At 41.7% G+C, this 23964-nt stretch overlaps 1 protein-coding gene across 1 annotated transcript in view; it reads right to left on the minus strand.

Moving 5' to 3' along the window:
- COL5A2 (collagen type V alpha 2 chain) overlaps positions 1-22730 on the minus strand; it is a 66854-nt gene extending 44124 nt beyond the window's left edge. The window contains exons 1-12 of the mRNA XM_054380899.1: positions 22700-22730; positions 20046-20270; positions 17503-17516; positions 15726-15758; positions 14455-14487; positions 13741-13794; positions 8204-8314; positions 6414-6491; positions 3907-3951; positions 3347-3400; positions 2706-2759; positions 1280-1333 (exon numbers count right to left, since the gene is read on the minus strand). Coding sequence (XP_054236874.1) covers positions 1280-1333; positions 2706-2759; positions 3347-3400; positions 3907-3951; positions 6414-6491; positions 8204-8314; positions 13741-13794; positions 14455-14487; positions 15726-15758; positions 17503-17516; positions 20046-20270; positions 22700-22730 — 786 coding nt within the window. The remainder of the gene's footprint in view (positions 1-1279; positions 1334-2705; positions 2760-3346; positions 3401-3906; positions 3952-6413; positions 6492-8203; positions 8315-13740; positions 13795-14454; positions 14488-15725; positions 15759-17502; positions 17517-20045; positions 20271-22699) is intronic.
- Positions 22731-23964: the final 1234 nt, after the last annotated feature.

A 23964-nucleotide genomic window follows, 5' to 3' on the forward strand; every position in this document is an offset into this window, starting at 1 on the left:
CAGTGCTATGCAACTGCAGCAAACTCATAATGAGAGGGGGGGGGGGGGGGGGGTGTAGCTGCAGTATTCCTTTCCTTCATTAGAAAATCTTCTGAAAGATTATTCTTGAGCAAAACAGCTTGATCTGAACAAAACAGTACTCCACAGACCACGTTTGTCTCAAGAAGCTGACAAAACTTTGTCTTTGGTCCATAAAACTTAAGAGGAAATCTTAGGAAATCACACTGTCTTGTTAAAAAAAAAAAGAAAAAAAAATCATTTCTCTGTCCAAAAGATCGTATCTCCAGTTGCTAACAGAATTGCCAAGCAAGAATTGGACACTTAAAAAGAAAAGGAGACAGCTTAGGAGATGATTTTATCAAAGGGCTTCAGTTCTGGGATTTATCTATCCTCTTTTCAGGCACACTACAGCTCCCTTCCAGTTGAAATGTGCAGCCATGAAAGGACTCTCAGGATTAACTCAAGGACATTTGAATCACCTGTTTGGTTCTGAGCTATGGCATTGATCTGGATCATTAGAGTAAGCTACCACAGGCACTTCAAAAATGGAATGGCAGAGCTTTGCACTCATGATTAAAAGAGATAACGATGACACAGGTATGATTATTTTGTGTCATGGTTTGACATGGATGCCTTTGAAAAACAAAGTTACAGACCCCCAGGGGCTGGATAAGTCCAGGAGATGGACTGGAAAGTGTAATTTTTGTTATTTCATTCCCATAAATCTTGCATCCCTATAAAACTGGCTGCAGAGTCAGTTTCTTCGATTTTTCCCTCCCTCTCTGCTCCTTGGAGGATGCACAGGTTGTTATCTGTTTGCAGGGGAGTGAGGGCCTGATTCAGCCTTGGCAATGCTGCCAACTGGGGTATGGAGTGACCTAGCTGGAGCCTGAGTGGCCTAGCTGGAGCCTGGAGCTGCCAAGCCAAATTTTAGCTGTGTTACATGGGTTTGGTATGGGGGGTAGAGAGGCACGGTGGAGGGGAGCTGGCATTTGAGGCCTAGGTTTGTTGGCCTGATTTAGAGGGAGGTTTGTGTGAAGCTTTGGCCTAAGGAGGTTCTTGGAGAAGCGTGGCCAAGGTGAACTATGGATTCTGTGTATTTTACACGCACTTGTACTGTTATATGTAGCTATGAATAGCATTTCCATTTAAACTTTCCAACTCTGTCCAATCCAGTGTGGAGCTTTTTTCTTTTTACCCCTTTTGGAAGAGGTAAAAGAACATCTGTCTGGCTCAAAACTAAGACATTTTGCTGAAATGTAAATGATGATGCTCTTACTGGGGATCCTGGAAATCCAGGCTCACCGGATTGTCCTGGTCTACCAGGTTCACCCTAAGGAAAGAAAAAAAAACAAACCAAAAACAAATAAACACATACATGAAAATAGCAAATGTGAAAACTAACTTTTCTCACCATTGAAACAAATGAGGACATTCCCATCAATATTATCTATCTTCTCTTTCCTGTAACAATTTGTGACATAAATCAACTGCACACATGATTACCAATGTGGATTACACACATGAACTTTAAAAAAAAATGGTTTTAAAGAATTGCAGAGACTGAAGAGACTGAGTCCAAAATGCATCCCAGCATCACAAGATGGTGCTGCAACACAGTTTTACTGTGAATTAATGAGGCAACCTTTTGTCATCTTCATGCAGAGGGTCAGATTACATTAACTTTCCATAGGAACAGCCATCTAAACTTGCCTCCGTGGTAGCATGTTAGTGGTTTAAAATTCTATTCTAAGTCAGTGAGTATTTTCTCTGAGATACAACAGAAAATACCATAGAACCAAATAAGCATATTCTGAGGATGATTCACAGTCCTCCATCACCCCAACCAAGTGTTCCTTCACATGCATCAGTCAGTTCAAATGCATCCAGGACTCTGGGCTGCAGGAATACACAAGGCTTCAGAAATGGAGTTTCTGGACAGAGAGAAGGTAGAGTGCTTCCTAAATGCAATTAAAGACACTCATAGATACCCTGGAAATGAAGTTCTCAGAGCAGGATCAAGGCTCAGCTTTGCTGCACTGAGTGTTAACTGTTTCCAAAGATTCCTATAACTCTTGGTATACAAAAATGCCCAGCATCTTCAGCTTTCAACTCCTTTCAAAGGCAGAAATTACAATTCAGATGCCTTTAATGTGCTTTTCAAGAAAAGAAGATAGAACTTAGGCTACTGTTGTGCAGTATATATATACTTGTCAGATGTGCAACACATACACCTTACATAGATGTGTCCATACATGGATTGAGTCATAAAATACAGTGGTGAATATCATACATTATTAAAATGTTACAAAACTTAAAATCTAAAATGTCATTGTCCAGACCCAGGTGAATGTTATCACTCAGTTCTTTTAACTCATCATGCAATCCCAATGAGAGGAAGTACCTCCAAATGCTCCTTCCTATTATTCTGTTTCATTTCAAGCAAGGCACCTCTGGCTGAGGCAAGAAATAACAAAGAACCAGTGCTTAAACCTTAGGCATGATGGTAACACATAAAGAAAAGGGTTTTGAAAAGGGTGGCTAAGAGTTACAGATAAGACACTGCCCTTAATGAGGAGTGTGATTACAAAGTAAATAGATAAAAGGAGTTACAACAGGCACATCTGCTGGTCAGTCACTGCCTCAAAGATGCCAGTATTTGTTTTATTAAAAATGAAACAAGATACAAAGAATAACAAACTTACGTCTTCACCAGGTTTGCCTGGAGGTCCCTCTGGTCCACGAGAACCAACTGGACCCTAAGAAATAAACGTACTTGTTGAGAAGACAACTTAGCCATCACTAAAATATCTGTTTGCTCCAATTTTAAAATCTGGTTTTTATAAAAACAGATGCAGAAAAAGGATGACTTTATGTCTAAGAACATTTGCTTAATTTTGTAGTGCTCTTTCTAACCATCCTGACCCTAGGAAACCTAAGAAAAATCGGATGGGTATCTTAGGAGAAAGATAACAACATTTAAAACCACAGTTGCTGATCCTCCAAATCCCTGGATCTTGCTGTTACTTTGGAATCATTGCATCGCCTCCAAAAAATAAAGATTCTCTCCATCCTCTGTGTCAGTTACACAACAAGGTATGGTTTTACAGCACTTCACCATCCTCAGCTCTGTGCTGGAAAAGTAACAATAGCTCCTACAACGATCACTATTGTGCATGTTCAAGACAATTTAAATTCACTGATGTGAGCACCATGACTCTTGACTGAAGTTAATTATTAGCTGAGCCAACACAAAAAAGAAATCTGTTCTGAAGTAAGGAGTTTGCAGTTTTATTGCAAAAAAAAAAAAAACAAAAAAAAAAAAGTTTTGATTTCTCAGTCTTACCATAGGTCCTGGATCCCCAGGTTCACCAGGTGGGCCTGTAGGGCCAGCACCACCCTAAAATGAACCAAAGATTACCCAAATGACAAACCTCGAAGAGTAAAAAATATAAGGATATAAACAAAACATCCATGATCAGGAAAATCACAGCCCATGGGACAGTCTGGATTCTAATTCAGAACTAGCACAAAAGGAGTGAATGTTAGATACTAAAGTCCCTCAAGCTTTAGGTAAGTCCTGTGCCATACACAAATCCCACTGGAAACTTAACACCATGCCAGCCCTGAAACCAGTCACCACTTTGAGTGCTGTTCCCTCATTTAAAAAAGTGTGTTGGATTAAAACCTTGTTAAAGGTCTAATCATTTGTGCTTTTCCAGTTAGTTTCTTTGTAAAGAGTACATGCAGGGCAGAGCTCCAGAGCAGCACACCTAGATTCACCTCTAGATGAAGACACATTCATCCATGCATGCACACAGCTGGACATTGCCTCACAGATGCACACACAAATCAGTCACTATGTGCTTTGTCTTAGCTTCAGTCCCCTCAGGGTGAAGGACTTACTTGTTTTCCTTGGAGACCTTGAGGACCTCTTGGACCCACTGGACCCTATCAACAACATACCTTATTACAGACTGGAAAACACCCTTCCCCCAAGTAGCATCCACCTTACAAAGAGAGCAAAATGGCCTGATAGTCATCTCCAAGAAAACATTTGTATGGCCAAACTGTCTGAAAGGCTTTTGAGTCAGGAGACTGATGTTATGAAATACAGAAGAATACAGAAAGGAGATCTTCAAATGCAAAAAGCCACAGGAGTGTAAATTCATTAGCAGCTGAAAATATGGACTTCCTTGCTTGCTGGGACCTCACAGCCTCTGAAATCAGTCAGAATGACTGAGATGCCTGAAAAGCTCCACTGGAGGGAAAAAAAAAAAAAAAAAAGTAGTAACAGTAAAGAGTTTGGGGGAAAGAGTCTTCCCTTGAAGGGAAACTCATCACTCAGATTAATCTCATTATGGAATCAATGACCAAATGAAGTCACGCTGCTGCTCCCAGCCAGGAGCAGCAACAAGCAGCAATGGAAGGACATATTTTCATGAATCATACAAACCACTAAACAGCTTCCAAATGGCCGTGGTTTGCTACAAAAAATTCAGGTTTCCCTTTAAAAAGTTTCGTGAGATTTTCAGGAAAAATCTTGTACTTAATTGTAGCTTATATCATGAAGGAAAGACTCTTGTCTGAAAGGAATTAGCTTGCTTTATAGCAACCCCAAAAATATCTATAGCAGACAAAAACTTGCATTTTGACAGAGGCTCAAGATTTCTGTCTTTTACACACAATTCATTAACTTCTACTAATTTTTACAAAGCAAATGTTGAAGAGTTACTTATAGGCCATTTAAAAATCCTGATCAACATGAAAACAAAAACAGTGGTTTAACTAAGAGACTGTTAGTCACCCTATTCATAAAGGAAGATAAAAAGGCTATCACAGAACATGATGAATCAATGCAGACAATGAGTGAATGTCACCTGACTTTAGGAGACTTTGGGTAAGGTTTTAGAGACACATAGATATTGAAAAATACCTTAAAATAGATATTAATATTAAAACAAATCATATTTGAGAGTCACAGAAGTAGAGGCAGTAGAATGTTTCAAGACAAACTGAGTGAAAAGGTTACACAAAACGATGGAGGGCAACAAAGCAGGACAGAATTTTAGAACAAATCATCTTGTGTGCACACAGTGAATTTATTGGAGAGAGACATTCTGTGATTCATTAAAAAAAATGAAATCTCTTGGAAGAAATCGCTGCAAGACTTAATCCTAAGGCAAACCATCAAGATTATCTTTAGAACCTTTCAAATTGTGTAGTTGGAAGGTTACTAGTGGGGGGGATGCTATTCAGGTAAGCAAACTGATGGGCAGTACAGTCACTAAAAGATGGTTTCCTTACGAAGGAATGTTTAAAATAACAGCAAAAAGGGGAACACTATCTTCAACATATGACAATGTGATCAATACACACAATGAAAAGAGATAATACTCAAAAACAACCCCAAGGGTTTCTAGAAGAGAGACAGTGTGGTAAAACAGCTTTCACAGATGGCAAATAATGCCAGTGCTTCAGCCTGGAGAAAAGAAAGCTCCAGGGAGACGTTCCAGAACTGAAGTGGGCTACAAAAAGGATGGAGCAAGATTGTTTACAAAGGCCTGTAGTGATAGAACAAAAGGCAATGGCTTCAAACTAGAAAATGGTAGATTCAGATTGGGTGTTAAAAACAAGTTCTTTACCACGAGGGCAGTGGAACACTGGAACAGGTTGCCACAGGAGGTAGCTGAGGCCCCATCCCTGGAGATATTCAAGGTGAGGCTCTACAGGACTCTGGTCAACCTCATCTACCTGAAGATGCCCTTGCTTGCTGCAGAAGGGGTTGGTCTAGATGATCTTTGGAGGCATTTTCCAACCCAGACCATTCTATGATTAAGACCCTAGTGCACTAAAAAAATATCTCCTGTGCATTATCTAAACAGTGAGAGATGCCAATGATACAACTTGACTCACCGAAGAAATAAAATGTCTCTCTTAAAATAATGAAGCACTGCTTTCAGTTCACAGCTACTTCCAGAAATATTTTGTAAATTGCTACCAAAAAACAAACACTTTTGATGTCACAATGTGAAAAGAAGCATCCAAGGTTACACAGTTGCTTATTCTGCTTGGTGTTACATCGGGCTCTTTTCTGCTACTTTGCAGTGACTCAGGAGAAAAAAAAAAACAGAATCCTTTTTTCCTTCTCCCCTGTTAGTAGCTTCTTCACTTCAAAAGGAAAGAAAACAACAATGCTAGAGATGGGGGGGTAGGGAGGCAAGCTTTCACTTTAATAGAATATTTATTCACCTTTTTTCCCCCCCAGATACTATGCGAGACTGCACTAGAAGACCCTGTACATCCAGTTTCTAGAGGCACAGGAAGTTGAAAAGGATTAACTCCCCTGTGGGTTTTTGCATGTGCACTCCGCTTCCCTCCTCTTCTACAGCACAGAGCTAATCTGGTCTTACCACTGCACCAGGCATCAGTCCCATCTGACTACCAAGTCCAGATTTCTCATCCAGTCCTGCCATCTGAGCTGCAAAGGGCTGAAAAAATAAGATGGGTGATTTTGGCTGTCAGTCATTTTGGTAGTTCATAAAGCAAAAAGCAGTGCAAACAAATCTTCCTTACACACATTGGCTTTGCAGCACTAAGAACTAAATTCTTATTTTAATCATTACAATAAAAATTGTTTTTCCTGTGCATTTGAGGTAGTTTAAGGCTTCACACACCAGTTGAATTCATCATATTGTCTGCTTACCGCCCTCCATTTGAATACTGAACAAAAGAGAAAATTACCTAAGAGGAGGAAAGCCTCTCCTGACATTAATTAGCTTTCTTTCACCACCTTCAAATTTCAATCATGCCTTAACTTCACCTGCAACATTCTTTCATGTCCTCAGAGCCTCTCTTTTGTTTTCACTTAGTGTGCTTCAAGTTCAGAAATATCTAAGTGGAAATATAGATGACTTTAAAAATTCAAATTATAAGTTCTAAGGGTGTTGCCCTTATCCAGCAAAGCTGAAGGTCACTGCTGTTGGTGCCAATTCAGAGACAAATTAGTTGGAGCAGGGAGAGTTCAAGTGCCCTCCTTGTTTTGCAAACACATAGTTGGAATCAACAGTTTTATTTTGCTTCCTTCAGAGCCAGATCCTGGCTCATGGCAAGGCCAGAGTTTATGGTGGCTAAAAGGAGCAACGGCACAAATGTGCATTCAGGTTTTCTAAAATATACAGTTTGTTCCACATTAAATTGGTCCCAAAACATATTTTCCACAAGGCTGGAGATTGCCTAACTTCAGTGACAGGAATACAAACAAAGAAATGTCTTAAGATTTCTGGCCACACCTATTCTTTCATATTTTCTGAGGAAATCTGTGAAGGGTAGTGGTCTAACACTCATCCTGGTGCTCCTGAGATTCTAAGGGATTGTCTGTGCTGAAGATATTTACTTGGGCCGAATTTGCACAATTCAGGACTATTTTGAAAAGGTGCTTAAGTCAAGAGATGCTGCACAAGCTTGCACACTGTTGGCCTAACATGAATATTTCAGCTTATTGCCAGAGAAAATCTATTGCATACAGTCAAGTTGCAGGAACAATGGAGAGAGAAATCAAAAGAGGTATCTTCAAACAGCAATGAATGTGTAACTGAATACACTTGAGAAACTCAAGTATGTATTTCACTATCAATCATAATTAGTGTTCCACTGAACTGGGGGTGGGGATAAGTAAAAACTTGCAGAACACCTTGTCTGTATCTCTGGTTGCTTAGCACTGCTTTTCACACACAATTTCTTGCTTCACCTTCTCAGTGCTGGCCTGTGCAATTCCAGCAAGAAGTATACTTAACCATACTCTAATTTCTCTCATGAGTTACTCTGTTATTATTCACTTGACTTTTTCTTTTCTCAAGTCCTTATTTGGTACACCAGTTTCTCTGTACTACTGCCCAGCCCCCTGGGGTTTAAGTGAGGTGGAACTAACAGAACCCTACTGTAAGGGTTCAGATTTGGGCACATTGGCTTTTTTAGATGCTAAAACCCATTGTGAAAGTTGCATCCCTTCCAAGGATTCTCACATCCAACTTGCCTCAATTTTTAGCAGAACTTGCACTGCCACTAGCTGCTGTCCCTCATGACTGGGAACTGTGGGTGGAATCTTCCATGTTCACCAAAGCAAAGAGAAGCTACTCTTTGCGTCATGTGAATCTGGCCCAACACTGACTTAGTGTTCTACTAAATCAAGTGCAAAACTTACCCTGCTTAGTCCATCTGGTCCTGAGTGAGTAGGATGTCCTGGAGGACCAGGGTCACCAGGCTGCCCAGGGATACCAGGTTCACCATCAATACCTTGAGGACCACGAGGACCCTAGAAAGAAAACAAGAAATGGCAATAGTGTGCAAAGGTATTCATTAAAATCATTGTGACTGGCAAAGAACTCCCTCAACTTGTGATAAATCTGGATTTCTACAGTAAGATCTTCAAACAATCAGAGCCACAAAAACGATGAAGAGAGTGGAACATCTTCCTTATGAGGAGAGACTGAGGGAGCTGAGGCTCTTCAGCTTGGAGGAGACTGAAAGGTGACCTGATTCATGCTTATAAAGATGCCAAGGGTGAGTGCCAAGAGGATGGAGTCAGGCTTTGCTTGGTGATGCCCAGTGACAGCACAAGGGGCAATGGGTGGAAGTTAAGGCATAGGAAGTTCCATGGAAACATGAGGAACAAAATTTGCTCTGTGAGGGTGACAGAACACTGGAACAGGCTGCCCGGGGGCTGTGGAGTCTCCGTCTCTGGAGACATCCAGAACCAGCGTGGATGTGCTCCTGTGTGATCTGCTTTAGGTGATCCTGCTTTGGCAGGGGGGTTGGACTGGATGATTTTCCGAGGTCCCTTCCAGCCCCTAACATTCTGCGATTCTGTAATCAACACCTCTCAAGACCTGTTCCTACCTTCAGATCAAAGGCACCAGCTAAAACTAGTCCCAAATCCAGCACACAAGTACACTACAGTAATTTCTCTCACAGGCTTTCTCAGGCTTCCTGTCATTCCATACCAGCGTATATTATTCCTGAAAAACTATTTGGCTTTGTACACAATATAGAATATCACTAATTGCCTTCTAAAATACATATAGCTCAGATCAGTGTAGGTACATGTTTAGGAAACTCTGTAAGGCTGGATTTTTACAGCCTCCTGACATTGTAACTGTTTTAGACAGCTGAATTCTCAACACGGTTACACCGCCAAAAATGAAGAGGAACTCCCTTGGTGCTGATGTTATCTTCAGCTAACATTTGCAGGCTAAGCTAGGAGGCCATCCCATTGTTCCCATTTTGATCACCCACTGCATTCGCCTAATCTTGGGTCAGAACCAAAATTACATACAGCAGCAGCTAATAAAACATCAGTGGAACAAAATCAATAGCAACAGGGCCAATGAAGATCTACTTCAATCATAAATACAGGCTTGAAAGTGCTTGTCACTGCTCCTTCCTTCACTGGAATAAAATGCTTGAGCATGGTAAGGGAAAATGTTACACTGCATAAGGAACTCTTCTGTTTTAAGGATCCTTAAACAGAAAATTTTGGAAGCCTGGCTCAGTGAGTCACCTTCACAAACACAACTATAACCAGACAGCTTGCTTGTATTTCCATAAGATGAGGACTCTGCCTCCTTGCAGTCTGAAATACATTGCAGTGGAATTTGTGTGAGACACTGGAACAGGTTGCCCAGGGAGGTGGTGGAAGCCCCATTCCTGGAAGTTTTTAAGGCCAGGCTGGATGTGACTCTGGGCAACCTGATGTAGTGTGAGGTGTCCCTGCCCATGGCAGGGGGTTGGAACTGGATGATCCTTGAGGTCCCTTCCAACCCTGACAATCATGTGATTCTATGTCTGAACCAGCATGGCTCAAAGTAGTATGGCTTGAAGTAGTATGGCTTGAACCAGCATGGTTTGAAATAGCATGGTGTGAAATGGCATGGTTCACATGTTAAAGGAAAAGCATTCCCTTGGGAAAGGGCTACACAAGGATAGCATTGACAATAGGACTCCTGGAATAATTATCTTAAGCCTTGATCTGTCTCTATGCTTTGACACTCCTACAAGCCTGGCAATCAGGGGGAAAAATTCTTCTTATCAGACATCTGGCAGAGTAAGTTGTGAATGGATTGTGTTTGGAAATCAGCAAGATTTGTGCATGTTGGATGGAAGCAGAAGGTTCTAGCACGAACCTCTATTTGATATTTCTGTTATAAACAGAAGTACACACTGCCAAATCCAAACATCCAAACTATCCAAAGAAGGAAAAGAATTAGTTATCTTCTTTTGCCTGTTCTCCAGAGAGAAAACAAAGCCAAGCAAAAAGCTGTCTGTGAAGAATTGAGTGATCTTCAGCACAATGCCTAACGATTTTCAATAGCCAAACCAAGACACCTTAACAAAATCTGATCTAGGAAAAGGTCCTTTTTTTCATCTTTTTAGAACAGGATCTACTTTTTCACCACCAAAAATCAACCTGCAACTAACCAGTGGTGTATAAGCAATATTTGGGCCATAAAATCTTCATTAGACTTATTTATTTTCTATTATTTATAGATATATTCTTAAAAGTCCTTTCAGTTTCTCTCACCAACTCAAGGTCCAAGAGGTTTAAACAAACAAGGAAAAGCGCTATAACTTCTTCTTTTGGGGACTGGCCTGCTGGAGAGAAGTGAAGGGGAAAAGGACCTGGGGGATCCTAGTGGAGGGAAGGCTGACCATGAGCCAGCAATGTGCTCTTGTGGCCATGACCATCAATACCATTCTGGGGTGGATTAGAAGGGCTGTGGCTAGTAGGTCCAGAGAAGTTCTCCACCCCATCTACTCTGCCCTGATGAGGCAACATCTGGAATATTTTGTCCAGTTCTGGGCCCCTCAGTTAAAAAAAGACCTCAGGGAACTGCTTGAGAGTCCAGCACAGAGCCACAAATATGATTAGGGGAGAGCCTGAGGGAGCTGGGGCTCTTCAGCTTGGAGAAGAGAAGACTGAGAGGTGACCTCATTTATGTTTATAAAGATGTAAAGGGTGAGTCAAAGCCAAGAGGATGGAGCCAGGTTCTGCTCAGTGATGCCCAATGACAGAACAAGGGATAATGGGTGGAAGTTGAGGCATAAGAAGTTCCATGGAAACAAGAGGAAAATATTTTTCCCTGTGAGGGTGACAGAACATTGGAACAGGCTGCCCAGGGGGGCTGCGGAGTCTCCCTCTCTGGAAATGCTCAAAACCCACCTGGATGTGCTCCTGTGTGATTTGCTTTAGGTGATCCTGCTCTGGCAGGGGGCTGGACTGGATGAGCTTTTGAGGTTCCTTCCAGCCCCCAACATTCTGTGATTCTGAGAGAGGCCACAAGGTGGCACCACTTAAACACACAAACTACTGAGTCTGGCACCATTGCTGCTGCTCCTTGGGAAACCCTCCAGTTTTGGTCTGTAATGGACTAACTCAAAATGTGTAGCTCATGGTAAGAACACTCTCAAGATACTACCTATTTTAACTGCTACTACAGATACATTCGAATGCAAATCCACACTGAAACTAAACATGTTTAGATGAGTGGACAGCAAGGTGGATTGAGAACTGGCTGAATGAGAGAGCCCAGAAGGTTGTGATCATCAGTGCAGGCTCTAGTGGTGTTCTCCATGGGTCAGTACTGGGTCCAGTCTTGGTCAGCATATTCATCAATGACCTGGATGAAGGGACAGAGTGTACCCTCAGGAGTATTCCCACTTGGGAGGAGTGGCAGACACCCCATCAGGCTGTGCTGCCATTCAGCAAGACCTGGCCAGGATGGAGAGATGGGCAAAGGTATGTTGAACTTCAAGAAGCCCTGCAGCTGGGGTGGAATAGCCCCCTGCACCAGTACAGGTGAGGGGCTGACCTGCTGGAAAGCAGGTCTATGGAGAAGGACCTGGGAGTGCTGGTGGACAATAAGTTCACCATGAGCCAGCCATGTGCCCCCATGCTCACAAAAGCCAATGGTATTCTGGGATGCATTAAGAAGGGTGTGACCAGCTGGCTGAGGGAGGTTCTCCTCCTCCTTTACTCTGCCCTAGTGAGGCCACTGGGTTCCTGATGTTTAGGTGGAACTTGCTCTATTCCACTTTGTGCCCATTGTCCCTTGTGCCATCACTGAGCACCACGGGAAAGAGCTCAGCCTCATCCTCATGACCCTCACCCCCTTACACTGATAAGCATAAGATCCTCTCTCAGTCTTCTCCAGGTTAATCAGCCCCAGGACTCTCAATCTCTCCTCATCAGAGAGATGCTTCAGTCCCTTCACCATCCTTGTGGCCCTCTGTTGGGTTCTCTCCAGTAGTTCCCTGTCTGTCTTGAACTGGGGAACCTAGAACTGGACTCCAGACGTGGCCTCACTTGGGCAGAGCAGAGGATAAGACTCCGTTGACCTGCTGGCCACACTCTTCCTAATGACCCCCAGGATACCATTAATGGTCTTCTTGGCCCTGAGAGCACAGAGAGTTTTTGTAATACAAACTGCAGGTGTGAACCAGTATTTTTTTTTCCCCACGAGTAGAAAACTCCTGCACTAGCAGTCACTCTGTAACTACAGCAGTGCTCTTCAGCCTCAAATCTGCACCACACAGCTCATCAGAACCTTTGACATAACAATTTCAAAGAGGCTGACTGGTTCCTAATTGCTTGGTATTCCTCAAAAGCAGTATAACAACCTTTAGCAAAGAAACTCAGAACTATTTACAGCCTGCTGGTACTTTGGGTGCTTCTAGCCACCATTCTGTAGAGCCATACAAGGGATGCATGACACAGAAGCAGAAGTTACTTAGCATCTCATTGATAACTTTGCACATTAGGAAAGCACTTTAGACATCTCTACAAACACAGTCAAGATTCCTCTGCACCCCACAAGATTTCACAATTGCTCTCAGGTTTCTCTTAGACATCTTAATGCTCATTAATCAGACAAATGTCTTATGGTGATGCAGAGAGCAGCAGTGGCTTGGCATCCATCTCAAAGAGGCTACACACTTCACTGCTTTCAAAGTGTCATTACCATCTATGGACAAAAGGAAGAACGAACAGCACAAAGGAGTCAGTTTTAGGCATTATGCCTCAACTCCTGAGGGGTAGGAAAATAGCCACATAGAAATTACAATGATACAACTCTTTCAAATCTGCTTTTAGCAGCTTCTGCTCTTTGCCCTAGCTTCCTCAACAGGACCGTGTCGTCTTTGGCATCTTCAACACTCTCTTTTGGCCTTTCAGTGGTTCTCCACATGCAGACACTAAAATTCCCTCATGAAGTCTGCATTTCCACCAATTGTATTATTCACCAGCATACCAGCATCTGTAGTCACAGATTAACGCCTGCTCGCTTTGCCTTGTCTGAAACACTCCAAGCCATGCAGCTCACACCGCTTCTGATTCAGGGTAGCAACCAGTAAAAAGCCTGCAAGCTCAAAGAGGCCAAGGTGATGGCCCAGTTTTGTTTGTTTGCTTTTCCCTTGAAGAAAGCTATGTTCTCAGACACTACTTTGAGTAAGCTTGTTGAGAAAGGATGACTTTTAGTGGAAATACTGCTAAACTTCTCACCACTATCTCAAAACATGCAGGTTTCGATTTACCTAGGGAATGGGGTTTTTTTCCTCTTTGTTACCTAATTCTTATAAAATACGAGGAAAGTTCTGGTAACTCTAGAAGACATTGAGTCAATTTAAAGCCATCTAACCTCTTGAGCTTAGCCCAGTACTTGATTTCTGAGATATTTAATAACTTACAGGTCTTCCCTTTGGTCCTCGTTCTCCTCGTGGCCCTTGTGAGCCTGGAGGTCCCTGAAAGAGAGATTGGAAATATTAAGTACCTTTTATACTAGCTAACAATAAAGTACTGAAATATGAAATGCTAATTTGAAAATTAATCTGTGGTTTGTTTTGGGTTTTTTTTCACATCATCCTAAAGAAAAGAGCTACAATCACTAAGAATTCAACATTTCTTCTCATTTATACATTGCCTGGAGGGAATAGCAGTGGGGTGCAGAGATCTACAGGAAGGATTTCATCTCTCTTGGGCTCCACAGGTTAATTTTGAAAGAGTTTTCTGAATGCTGGAGGCTCTTAATGTGGAGATGTACAAGTCTGAGATATCCTTCATGCTAGTCCAGAACTGCTCTCTGCTTAGCTGCAGCTGAGGAGCATACTGTATATATCCTGCTCCTGCTAGACCCCTGCTAGAAAAGCATTCCCCAAGCATCCATGTCCTCAGACATGCACATACCAGAATCACACATCCATTTATTTAGGGCATGGACTGACCTAGGATTAATGAAAAATCCCATAACCCTGTTGCCTCAAATCCAGCAGCTCTGCAGACTACACAGTCCTCTACACAAACTGCTAGAGCCCTCCTTCACATCACCCTCACAACACAAACCAGAAAAGGCAGAAAGTGGAAAATGCCATCAGGAGAGAAACAGAAGGTCAAAAAATACTCACAGCTGGTCCCGGGCGGCCTCGTATTCCTGAAATCTAAAAGGTGATATAAATTAAAGTTACCACACAATACTGTGATTTTATTTGTCAGAAAATTAGCTGTTGAAAAGGAAATGGCAAGAGAGAAAATTAAAGTGCCAGGCAAAGTTGTAAGGCTTTTTAGAAAACAAACATTGTGTATACATATATATATATATATAAACTTCCAGTGGTTATCTCTTGCCAGTTTGAAGTTGTTTTAGAAGCAATTTAGGCAAAATCTTAGAAGTATCATACTGGTCTTTAATCTTCAACTGCTTTTTTGGTTTGGTTTGGATTTGTTGGGGCTTTTTAATGAAGAAGGGAGAATAATCTCCCTGTCTAGAATCTTGGAGGAATATCAAAGTTAGTGCTCTGGAGCCCTCAACACAAGGACGTGGACCTGATGAAGCAGGTCCAGAGGGGAGGGCCACAAAAATGATGAGGGGCTGGAGCACCTCTGCTATGAGGACAGGGTGAGGGAGCTGATGTTCAGTCTGGAGAAGGGAAGGCTCCAGAGAGACCTAATATTGGCCTTGCAATACCTGAAGGGGGCTATAAGAAGGCTGCAGAGGGACTGTTTCTAAAGGCCTGCAGTGATAGGATGAGGGATAACAGTTTGAAATTAGAGAAGAGCAGATTTAGATTGGATGTTAGGAACAAGTTCTGCACCAATGGTGGAACACCACAACAGGTTGCCCGGGGAGGTGGTTGAGGCCCCATCCCCAGAGGTAGTCAAGGCTTGACCAGGCTCTGGGCAACCTGATCTACTTGAGGATGTCCCTGCTCACTGCAGGGGCATTGGACTAGATGACCTTTGGAGGTCCCTTCCAACCCAAACCATTCTGTGATCATTGTTATTAAAGAAAAAATCCAAAACATTAAATAAGTGAGTTACAATGATTTAGGCTCAACTTGTTCTTCTAATTTGTTTGTCTTCATGCTAGAAAGGAATAATAAAGATAGAAGGTGATAGCTGACAGTTTTCTCCAGCATCTCTGCAATCATTTACTATTATAACTCTACAAAAACCTGACTGTAGAGATTATGACAGATTTAACTCAGTAAATCTTTTCTCCCAGGATCCAATTGCAGGAATTTCTAATGTTACATATGTGAAACAAGGTAATTCATTCCGTTCCTTTCATTTCTAGGCTGTGTATTTTGGTTGTATTTCCTTAACTGCTGCAATTTAAAGCACTAAATTGTACCCTTCTGTACATGTGCTGATAAATGGTGAAAAGAAATTAACTTACAGGTGGCACTACTCCAGGTTCTCCTTTTTGTCCCTGCAGGGAAAAAAAAAAAAAAAAAAACCCACACAAAACCAAACAACCATGAGAAGGCAGAAAACAAGTGAAAATACAATTAACAGCACCCACACCATCCCTGGGATTGTGCTCAGACTCAGGATGCAATTGCTCCCCCTCTACTCTGCCCTAGTGAGACCTCACCTGGAATACTGCATCCCGTTCTGGGCTCCCCAGTTCAAGAGGGAAAGGGATCCACTTGAGAGAGTTCAGTGGAGGGCTGTGAGGATGATTAAGGGACTGGAGCACTGCCTTATGAGGAAAGGCTGAGAGACCTGGGGCTGAGAGGACTGAGAGGGGGATCTATCAATATCTGAGGGCTGGGTGTCAGGAAGCAAGGCACAGCCTCTGCTCACTTACACCCTGTGATAGAACATGGGGCAATGGATGTAAACTACAGCACAGGATGTTCTACCTCAACATAGGAAGAGCTTCTTTACTGTAAGGGTCACAGAGCACTGGAACAGGCTACCCAGAGAGGTTGTGGAGTCTCCTCTGGAGACTTTCAAGGCCTGTCTGGATGTGTTCCTGTGCAACCTGTGCTAGATTCAATGGTCCTTCTCTGGCAGGAGGGTTGGACTTGAAGATCTCCAAAGATCCCTTCCAACCCCTAACATCCTGTGACCCTGTGAAAGTGTCTGCAATAGCTAATCCATGCTATTTTTAATGACTGTGGATGCTGATTAAATGAAGGCTCTAAATTAACAGATTTTCTCTAACTGCATGAGAAAGTGGCTGAAAGAAGAGTGAAACTGGAATGTTACCATGATATTAAAGGACTAGAAAACACACTGTGTTTGATGACTGGATTCATACAAAAAACACAGAGCCCAGAGCAGCATTCAGGGTCTATTTCTTCAAGGTATTAAGTTAAATTAAATTAAGTTAAAATTAACGTAATTAAATCTACCCAACATCAAAACCCTTTGTGTCCACTTGTAGTGTAGGGACACAACACCAAATGATATCACAAATCTTCAGAGTGAAGGACACAGCATTTGCCATCTGACTTTGCTCTGAGCTGAATGTGTTGACAACAAGGAACTGTTGCATAAAATACCTGGGTTTAGACCTACTGGTGGTAATCAAGTCTATTAAGACAAAAAAGGGGGGCTTTGTAAAGATAAAAGATCTTTCTGCCTTGTTTATCAAGTAATAAGAAGTTGGAATGGCTCATTTGAGTCCATAAACCACTCTGTCTAGAATAGAGCTACTTGGTTTTAGTGAGTATGTATCTCTGATCACCTTAAAACTATTTCACCTATTTCTTGTAGCTACCTACTACCTTACAAACTCCTTCACCAGAAAGTATTTTAATTTTTTAAAGGGTAAGAATAGATCTTCTGCTATCTACTGCATACTGGGCAGCTAAGTCCTACCCAAAAACAAGCTCCAACTTTCAATAGTTGGGTCTCTAACAACCTAATGGTCCCTTCCCTCATTTTGAGGCACTGCTAGAGACGAAACAACCAAACTACTCAATCCAGAATTCCTTTGGTGTAAGCAAGAGGGATTTTCAGCCAGCAGACTCATGATATTAAGAGCAGGATTTTTTTTCCATGTGGACTGCAATCTTCCTAGCCATTGAGAAAGAGCAAAAGCAAAAGAACTGTTTTGAACAGAGATCATCTTTGATTTCTGTGAGGAGCCCCAAGAGACTTTTTTTAACAGTTGCAATATGTTAAAAATAATATAATATAAAATAAAATGAAGGAATTCTTACCTTTCTTCCTCTACCTATTAAAAAAGACAAAAGAAGAAAAGAAAGGAAATTAATGTTTTTACTCTGAGGGGCAAAACACTGAGTTGAATGCAGGTGTTGCAGCTAGAGCCACCTCCAATCCTAGATGCAGAAAGGATGGTGTATTGCCTACAGGGGAAGTTCCCAGGGACAAATACACTCCCTTGGTCAAGTATGAGGAATAGAAATGGTCTGCAATGATGTCCCCTGATTCTCAGCATTTTTCAGTCATTGCACAGAATAATAAAATACACTTTAGGAAAGCAGAATCACAGAATCAGAGAATGGTAGGGGTCAGAAGGGAGCTCTGGGGATTGTCTAGTCCAAGCCCTGTGCTAAAGCAATGTCACTTAGAGCAGGTTACCCAGGATCACATCCAGGTGAGTTTTGAAAGTCTCCAGAGAAGGAGACTCCACAATCTCTCTGGGCAACCTTCTCCAGTGCTCCACCACATATATAATGAGGAGGAAGACTCCCTTTTTACAAAGACTACCATGGTAAAAACCAGGGATAATGGGGATTGGATGCCAGAAAAAAAATTGTCACCATTTGAACTATTAAACATTGGAATAAACTCCCAAGGGAGGTGCTGGATTCCCCTACATTAGATAGTTTCAAGGCCCAGCTTGGCAGGGTGCTGGGCCAGCTGATTTAATCTATATTCTTACCCTGAAAGGTTGGACTAGATGATCCTTGAGGTCCCTTCCAACCTGGTATTCTATGAATTTATGAATCACCCTCAAAGGAAAGTTTTTCTTTATATAGGTGGAAGAATATCTTGTGGGGAATTGTTCAAGGCTGGCCTGATGACTGACAATGAAGTCAAAAGTGGCTTTATTACTGACTTGGATACAAGTAATGTTGATGGATCCACAACATCCTACTTGGTATTTTTCAACAGATAAGAGCTGACTTGAGGGATTTTGGACTTGTTTGAAAAGACAACCATGTGCCATTGAGCCACTCTCCTATCCACAAAAATCCTTCAGAGGAATATTTTATTAATACCTTGACTAACAGTAAGGAATTCTGGAATGCAGCCATATTGCTTTTGTATTTGCTGGGTGTACCTTTGTTGACGTTGGCCTAAGGCCCCCCAAACCACAGCAGGATGCAGCAGCTCTTTATTAGTTCTTGCCACATCTTGCTCCATCGCTCATGTCCCTACTGCAGTCTCTTTGTCACTACTTTGTCCTGTTTTAAGCTATTCAACAGCAAATATAACTCCTGAAAAATGATGCTTTAATCATGGCATATAGAATGTAGTTCAATTAATTCAGTGCACAGTATTAATAAGTAGTAATTGTAAGATAAGAGGATTTTAGGAAAATTGAGGGCTGGGAGGATTGCTTCATCCAAGTCTCTCCAAGAAGATATGGAGAGGAAAAGACATAACCTTGAAGGTATGTAACAGAAGGAATGCAAACAGGGAGTTAACAATAGTTCATGTTAAGGGTTTTTTTCTGCTTTGGGAAAATACTTTATACTGTGTACATTTCATTGTTTAACACTTTACATTTATTCATCTATTGAAGGGGCTTTAAATTGAGTATGCTATATATTTATATAATAAATATTACGTAGGGAAGGGACCTCAGGAATCATCTAGTTCCAACCCCCCTGCCATGGGCAAGGGCACCTCACACTAGATATAATAATTTTATGTAATAATTAATATATAAGAAACCTTATACATTTATATAATTTATCTTACTATAGTCTACATACTTTTATATAAATATAAATTTATATATATATATACACTTATTTATATAATATAAAATTAAATAATTATGTAATTATATGATATATAACTATATATATATCTATTGAATACATACATTCTATATATTTATGTAATTTATCTTAATGTAGGATCATAGAATGGTCTGGGTTGGAAGGGACCTCTAAAGGTCAACTAGTCAGACCCCCTCTGCAGTAAGCAGGCATGTCCTCAACCAGATCAGGCTGCCCAGAGCCCTGTTAAGCTCCACTTCGAATATCTCCAGGCATTGGAATGTGCTGCCCAGGGAGGTGGTTGAGTCACCAACCCTCAATGTGTTTAAAGGTGGTTGGGATGTGGTGCTTGTGGACATGGTTCAGGAGTGAAACTTGTGGAGTAGGGTTCCGGGTTGGACTTTGTGATCCTGAGGGTTTTCTCTAACCTGCATGTTTCTGAGATTCTGTGATTGTATATAAAATTTATCTTAATATATTTATCTTGCAATTCCAGATCAACCACAAGAAAAGAAGCCAGAATTCAACGTACTTAAACTATCAAGATGAAATTCAGCTCAAACTTTAAGCTATAAACCTATTTGGGCTTATGTCAGATTCATAGAAGAAAACTTTTTTCAGAGCCAGCTCAGGTGTAACCCCAAGTGACTTATACTTATCAAATACTTACTATTTTCAGATGTAAATTTTCACCATGGAAATACTATTAGAAATTTCAGTATCATGAGGTTCCTAGTTCTTTGGGCTGTCTTTCAAAGAAAAAAAAGCAAATTGGGAAGCAATCTTACCAATGGTGGGTTCAAAGTCACGTGTTGTATGGGGACACACAGGACAGCACTCTCCTGGGGGCACCTGTGGGTTCTCACACTCCAGCATATCTTGGCACTGGATTTCATCACAAAGAATAGCGCCATTGTCACAGACACAGATTTGGCATGGTGAGGGCTTCCAAATATCCCTGTTCAGGTACATCTGGCCATTCTGAGTGCAGGCTATTTCTTCAACATCTTCTCCTGGAATAAGAGAGACAACAGACAATGCATTTTACAACCAGGAAATCAAAGGAGGAGTAGGGTCTGGACAAGGAAGGAACACATCTGGAGATGAGAAGCAGCATCATGTACAAGAAGAACACAGTCTACCAGCATAGCTGAAGTTGATATTAAAGACTTCTAAACATTAGTCTTCTTAAATGTCTTTTGTTATTTTACCACCTTATCTCTTGATCAGAAGGAAATAAAAGAGAGTCATCATGAAGTGCACAAACCCACCACAGTATCAAATGAACATTGCCTGATGAGTCTCTGGATGTTATTCTGCTCAGTAGGGTACTAATGCTGCATTGAGGAACTCCTGCCACGTGCCTGCCCTTTGTAACAGTTCTGCACAAGGTGTAAGAGACATCTAAGCATGGAGAAGAACCTGAAAGACTTCTGTAGAAACAGCACATAGTATCTGCTCCCTGCCTCCAGTGCCTTACCCAACCAGACTTACAACAGTGTGCAGCAGACATGGCACTGCTGCTTGAAAACAAAACTCATTCATTAGAGTTGGGTGTGAGATAATACCAACATGGAGAATCCAATTCCCCAAGCAACACAGTGAAGTCCCTGTCCAGAGGCAACAGCAGTCTCTATTGCAAGAGTACTGAGAATTACTGAATCATGTAATTGTTTTGGTTGGAAGAGACATTTAAGGCCATCAAGGCCAACTGTTAACCCACAACTGCCAAGTCACCACTAAATCATGTCCCTCAGCACTGTATCTCACAGAATGTTAGGGGCTGGAAGGGACCTCCAAAGATCATTCAATCCAAATCCCCTTCCAGAATAGGGTCACCTAGAGCAGGTCACACAGGAATGCATCCAGGTGGATTTTGAATATCTTCACAGAGGGAGACTCCACAACCCCCCTGGGCAGCCTGTTCCAGTGTACTGGCACTCTCACAGAGAAACAGTTTTTCCTCATGTTTCCATGGAACTTCCTATGCCTCAACTCCCACCCATTGCCCCTTGTCCTGTCATTGGGCATCACTGAGCAGAGCCTGGCTCCATCCTCTTGGCTTTGACTCACCCTTTACATCTTTATAAACATTAATGAGATCACTTCTCAGTCTCCTCCTCTCCAAGATAAAGAGCCCCAGCTCCCTCGGCCTCTCCTCATAAGAAAAATGTTACACTGCCTTAATACTTTTTGTGGCCCTGCACTGGACTCTCTCAAGCAGTTCCCTGAGGTCTTTTTTGAGCTGAGGGGCCCAGAACTGGACAAAATATTCCAGCTGCAGCCTCACCAGGGCAGAGTAGAAGGGGAGGAGAACTTCTCTTGACCTGCTAAGCACAGCCCTTCTAATCCACCCCAGGATGCCATTTGCCTTCTTGGCCACAAGAGCACATTGCTGGCTCATAGTCAACCTACCATCCACTAGGACCCTCAGGTCCTTTTCCCCTTCACTGCTCTCCAACAGGTCAGTCCCCAGCCTATACTGGTCCATGAGGTTGTTCTTTCCCAGGTGCAAGACTCTACCCTTGCCCTTGTTGAATTTCATTCAATTTCTCCCTTCCCGGCTCTCAGCCCGTCTAATCTTCCCTGTCTAAGTACCTACATGGCTTTTAAATCCCTCCACAGATGGTGACTTGTGATGGTTTGAAACTGTCTTTTTAATTTTTCTTTGCAAAGTTCAAACAGAGAAAGCGAAAGAGTGTAAAGAAAGCAAAATAACGATTGTTCTAAACACTTCCATTGGATAGATAGAAATGTTTAAGAACTATTACCCAAAACAAAGTAGGCACTCTGCACTCTGCATTCTGCAGTTGGGGCAGTTGCTGGGCTGTCTGGCTGCTGTTTTCTTCTTCTCTTCTGGCTGAAGATAACACACTGACCTTGGCAAGCTAAGTTAACAACTTTTTCTGCTTTAGTTAACTCTGCTTTCTGTCCAGGGTGGCCTGGGGAGGAAGCCCCTGGGAGAGAGGCCCCTTTGGGAAAGGTCCCCTTTGGGGGGAAGCAAAGGGAGCTTGGTTGTGCTTTTTCTGTTGATTGTATATATTTCTAAATGTTGTGAATTTTGTATATTTGTACATATTCATTGTATTTCATCGTAGATTTTAGACTTGCTTGTAAATACAGCTTTCATTTGCTTCCAGACTGAGCTAGCCTGGTTATTGTCAGTGGGGGGGGAATTTCAGCTCACACTGACACATGACTCCACCACAGCCCTGGGCAGTCTGGTCTAGGCCATCACAGCCTTATTGGGAGAAAATTGTTCCTAATGTCCAACCTAAACATCCCCTGGTGTAATTTGAAGCAATTTCCTTTTGTCCTATCACTTGTTACTAGGAAGACGAGACCAATCCCCATCTCGCTATGTAAGTTTCAAGTAGTTGTAGAGAGTGAGAAGGGCTCAGTGTCTCCATCTGAGTCAAGAGAGGCTTCTCAAGTCACTTACTTTGCTCAGTTTCTATAATCCCGTTGGTCATGGTCCTACACCATTACCCCAACACACATATAAGTTATTGCTATGGATATATATATTTTTTTTAACTACATACAGAAGACCTCCTTAGATATTTCAAAAGCATATGAAAGCCTGTCCTATATGGCTGGCTATGCAGGAACAGCACTGGCTGACTATATGCATGTGTCCTATCTATTTACACATATTTTTATGGAGCTCATTCTATTTGATTGAAGTTGCCTGTGTCATTTTTAACCTAACATGCCCTGTTTACTTACAGAATGTTGACTTTATTTCTTGTCTCAATACTGTTCCTTTTCTTTCTTTTCCTTAAATTCCAATTCAGAATTAATTTCTTACTAATTATTTAGGAATCCGTTCAATATAGTTTTTGCTCTCTCATTTTCAACCAATCTCTTCTCACGAAGACAGAACAACTTCTCTGAGTTGAATTTATAACTTTGAAATATCAAAAACATCACCATTTGACTGATGGCAGCATCTAAGGGGACATAACTATTTGTTTAGCTGCTATTCTAGCCATATCTAAGTCTATGCCTTTGGTTTTCTTCATACTCTGTAGGCCAACACTCCAAATATCTAAGTTAATTTTTTAATCCTGAGGTAAGTATATGCCAGTATCTCCCCATAAAAATAAAAAGGTCCGGTAGAGAGTTAAAAAAAAACAAATCAAGTGAAAACTCTTTGGCTATCCAACATTTTTCTGAATGCTCTATCAGAACAAAAAAAAAAATCAAAGAAAAATATTTCAAACAAAAGTAACAGCAACAACAACAATTTCACTTTGGCCCAATGACTATTTGGGACACAAGCAGTAAATTGTCCCCCAGCCTGTCCCTAGACAATGGGTCACAAACCTGCAAAACAAGAACCCCAGGGCCAAGACACCGTTTTCTGAGTCAGAGAAGAGCTGTTACACACAATCCAAAATGATTCTCCTGATCACTGGGATGCAGTGGAGAAGGTTATTCTTACACTGGTAGGAGGTCCATGTGACCAAGGAAACCTTCCTATCAAAAATGTCTTGGAGACTGAACAATGCAGTTAAGACCAGCAATTTCCCAATCTTAACTGATATAAGATTGAGAATAGGGGCAATCATATCTGTATCACATCTGTATCATATCTATACCTGTATCCACACCACAATCCCCCTGCTCAAAGGTGGTGACTATTATTTTTAAGAAAACCTGTTGTCAGTGCAAAAATTAACATCCCTAAGGGCAGTTCCACTG

The sequence above is a fragment of the Indicator indicator genome, chromosome 5 (assembly GCF_027791375.1).
Source record: "Indicator indicator isolate 239-I01 chromosome 5, UM_Iind_1.1, whole genome shotgun sequence".
Classification (NCBI taxonomy): Eukaryota; Metazoa; Chordata; class Aves; order Piciformes; family Indicatoridae; genus Indicator; species Indicator indicator.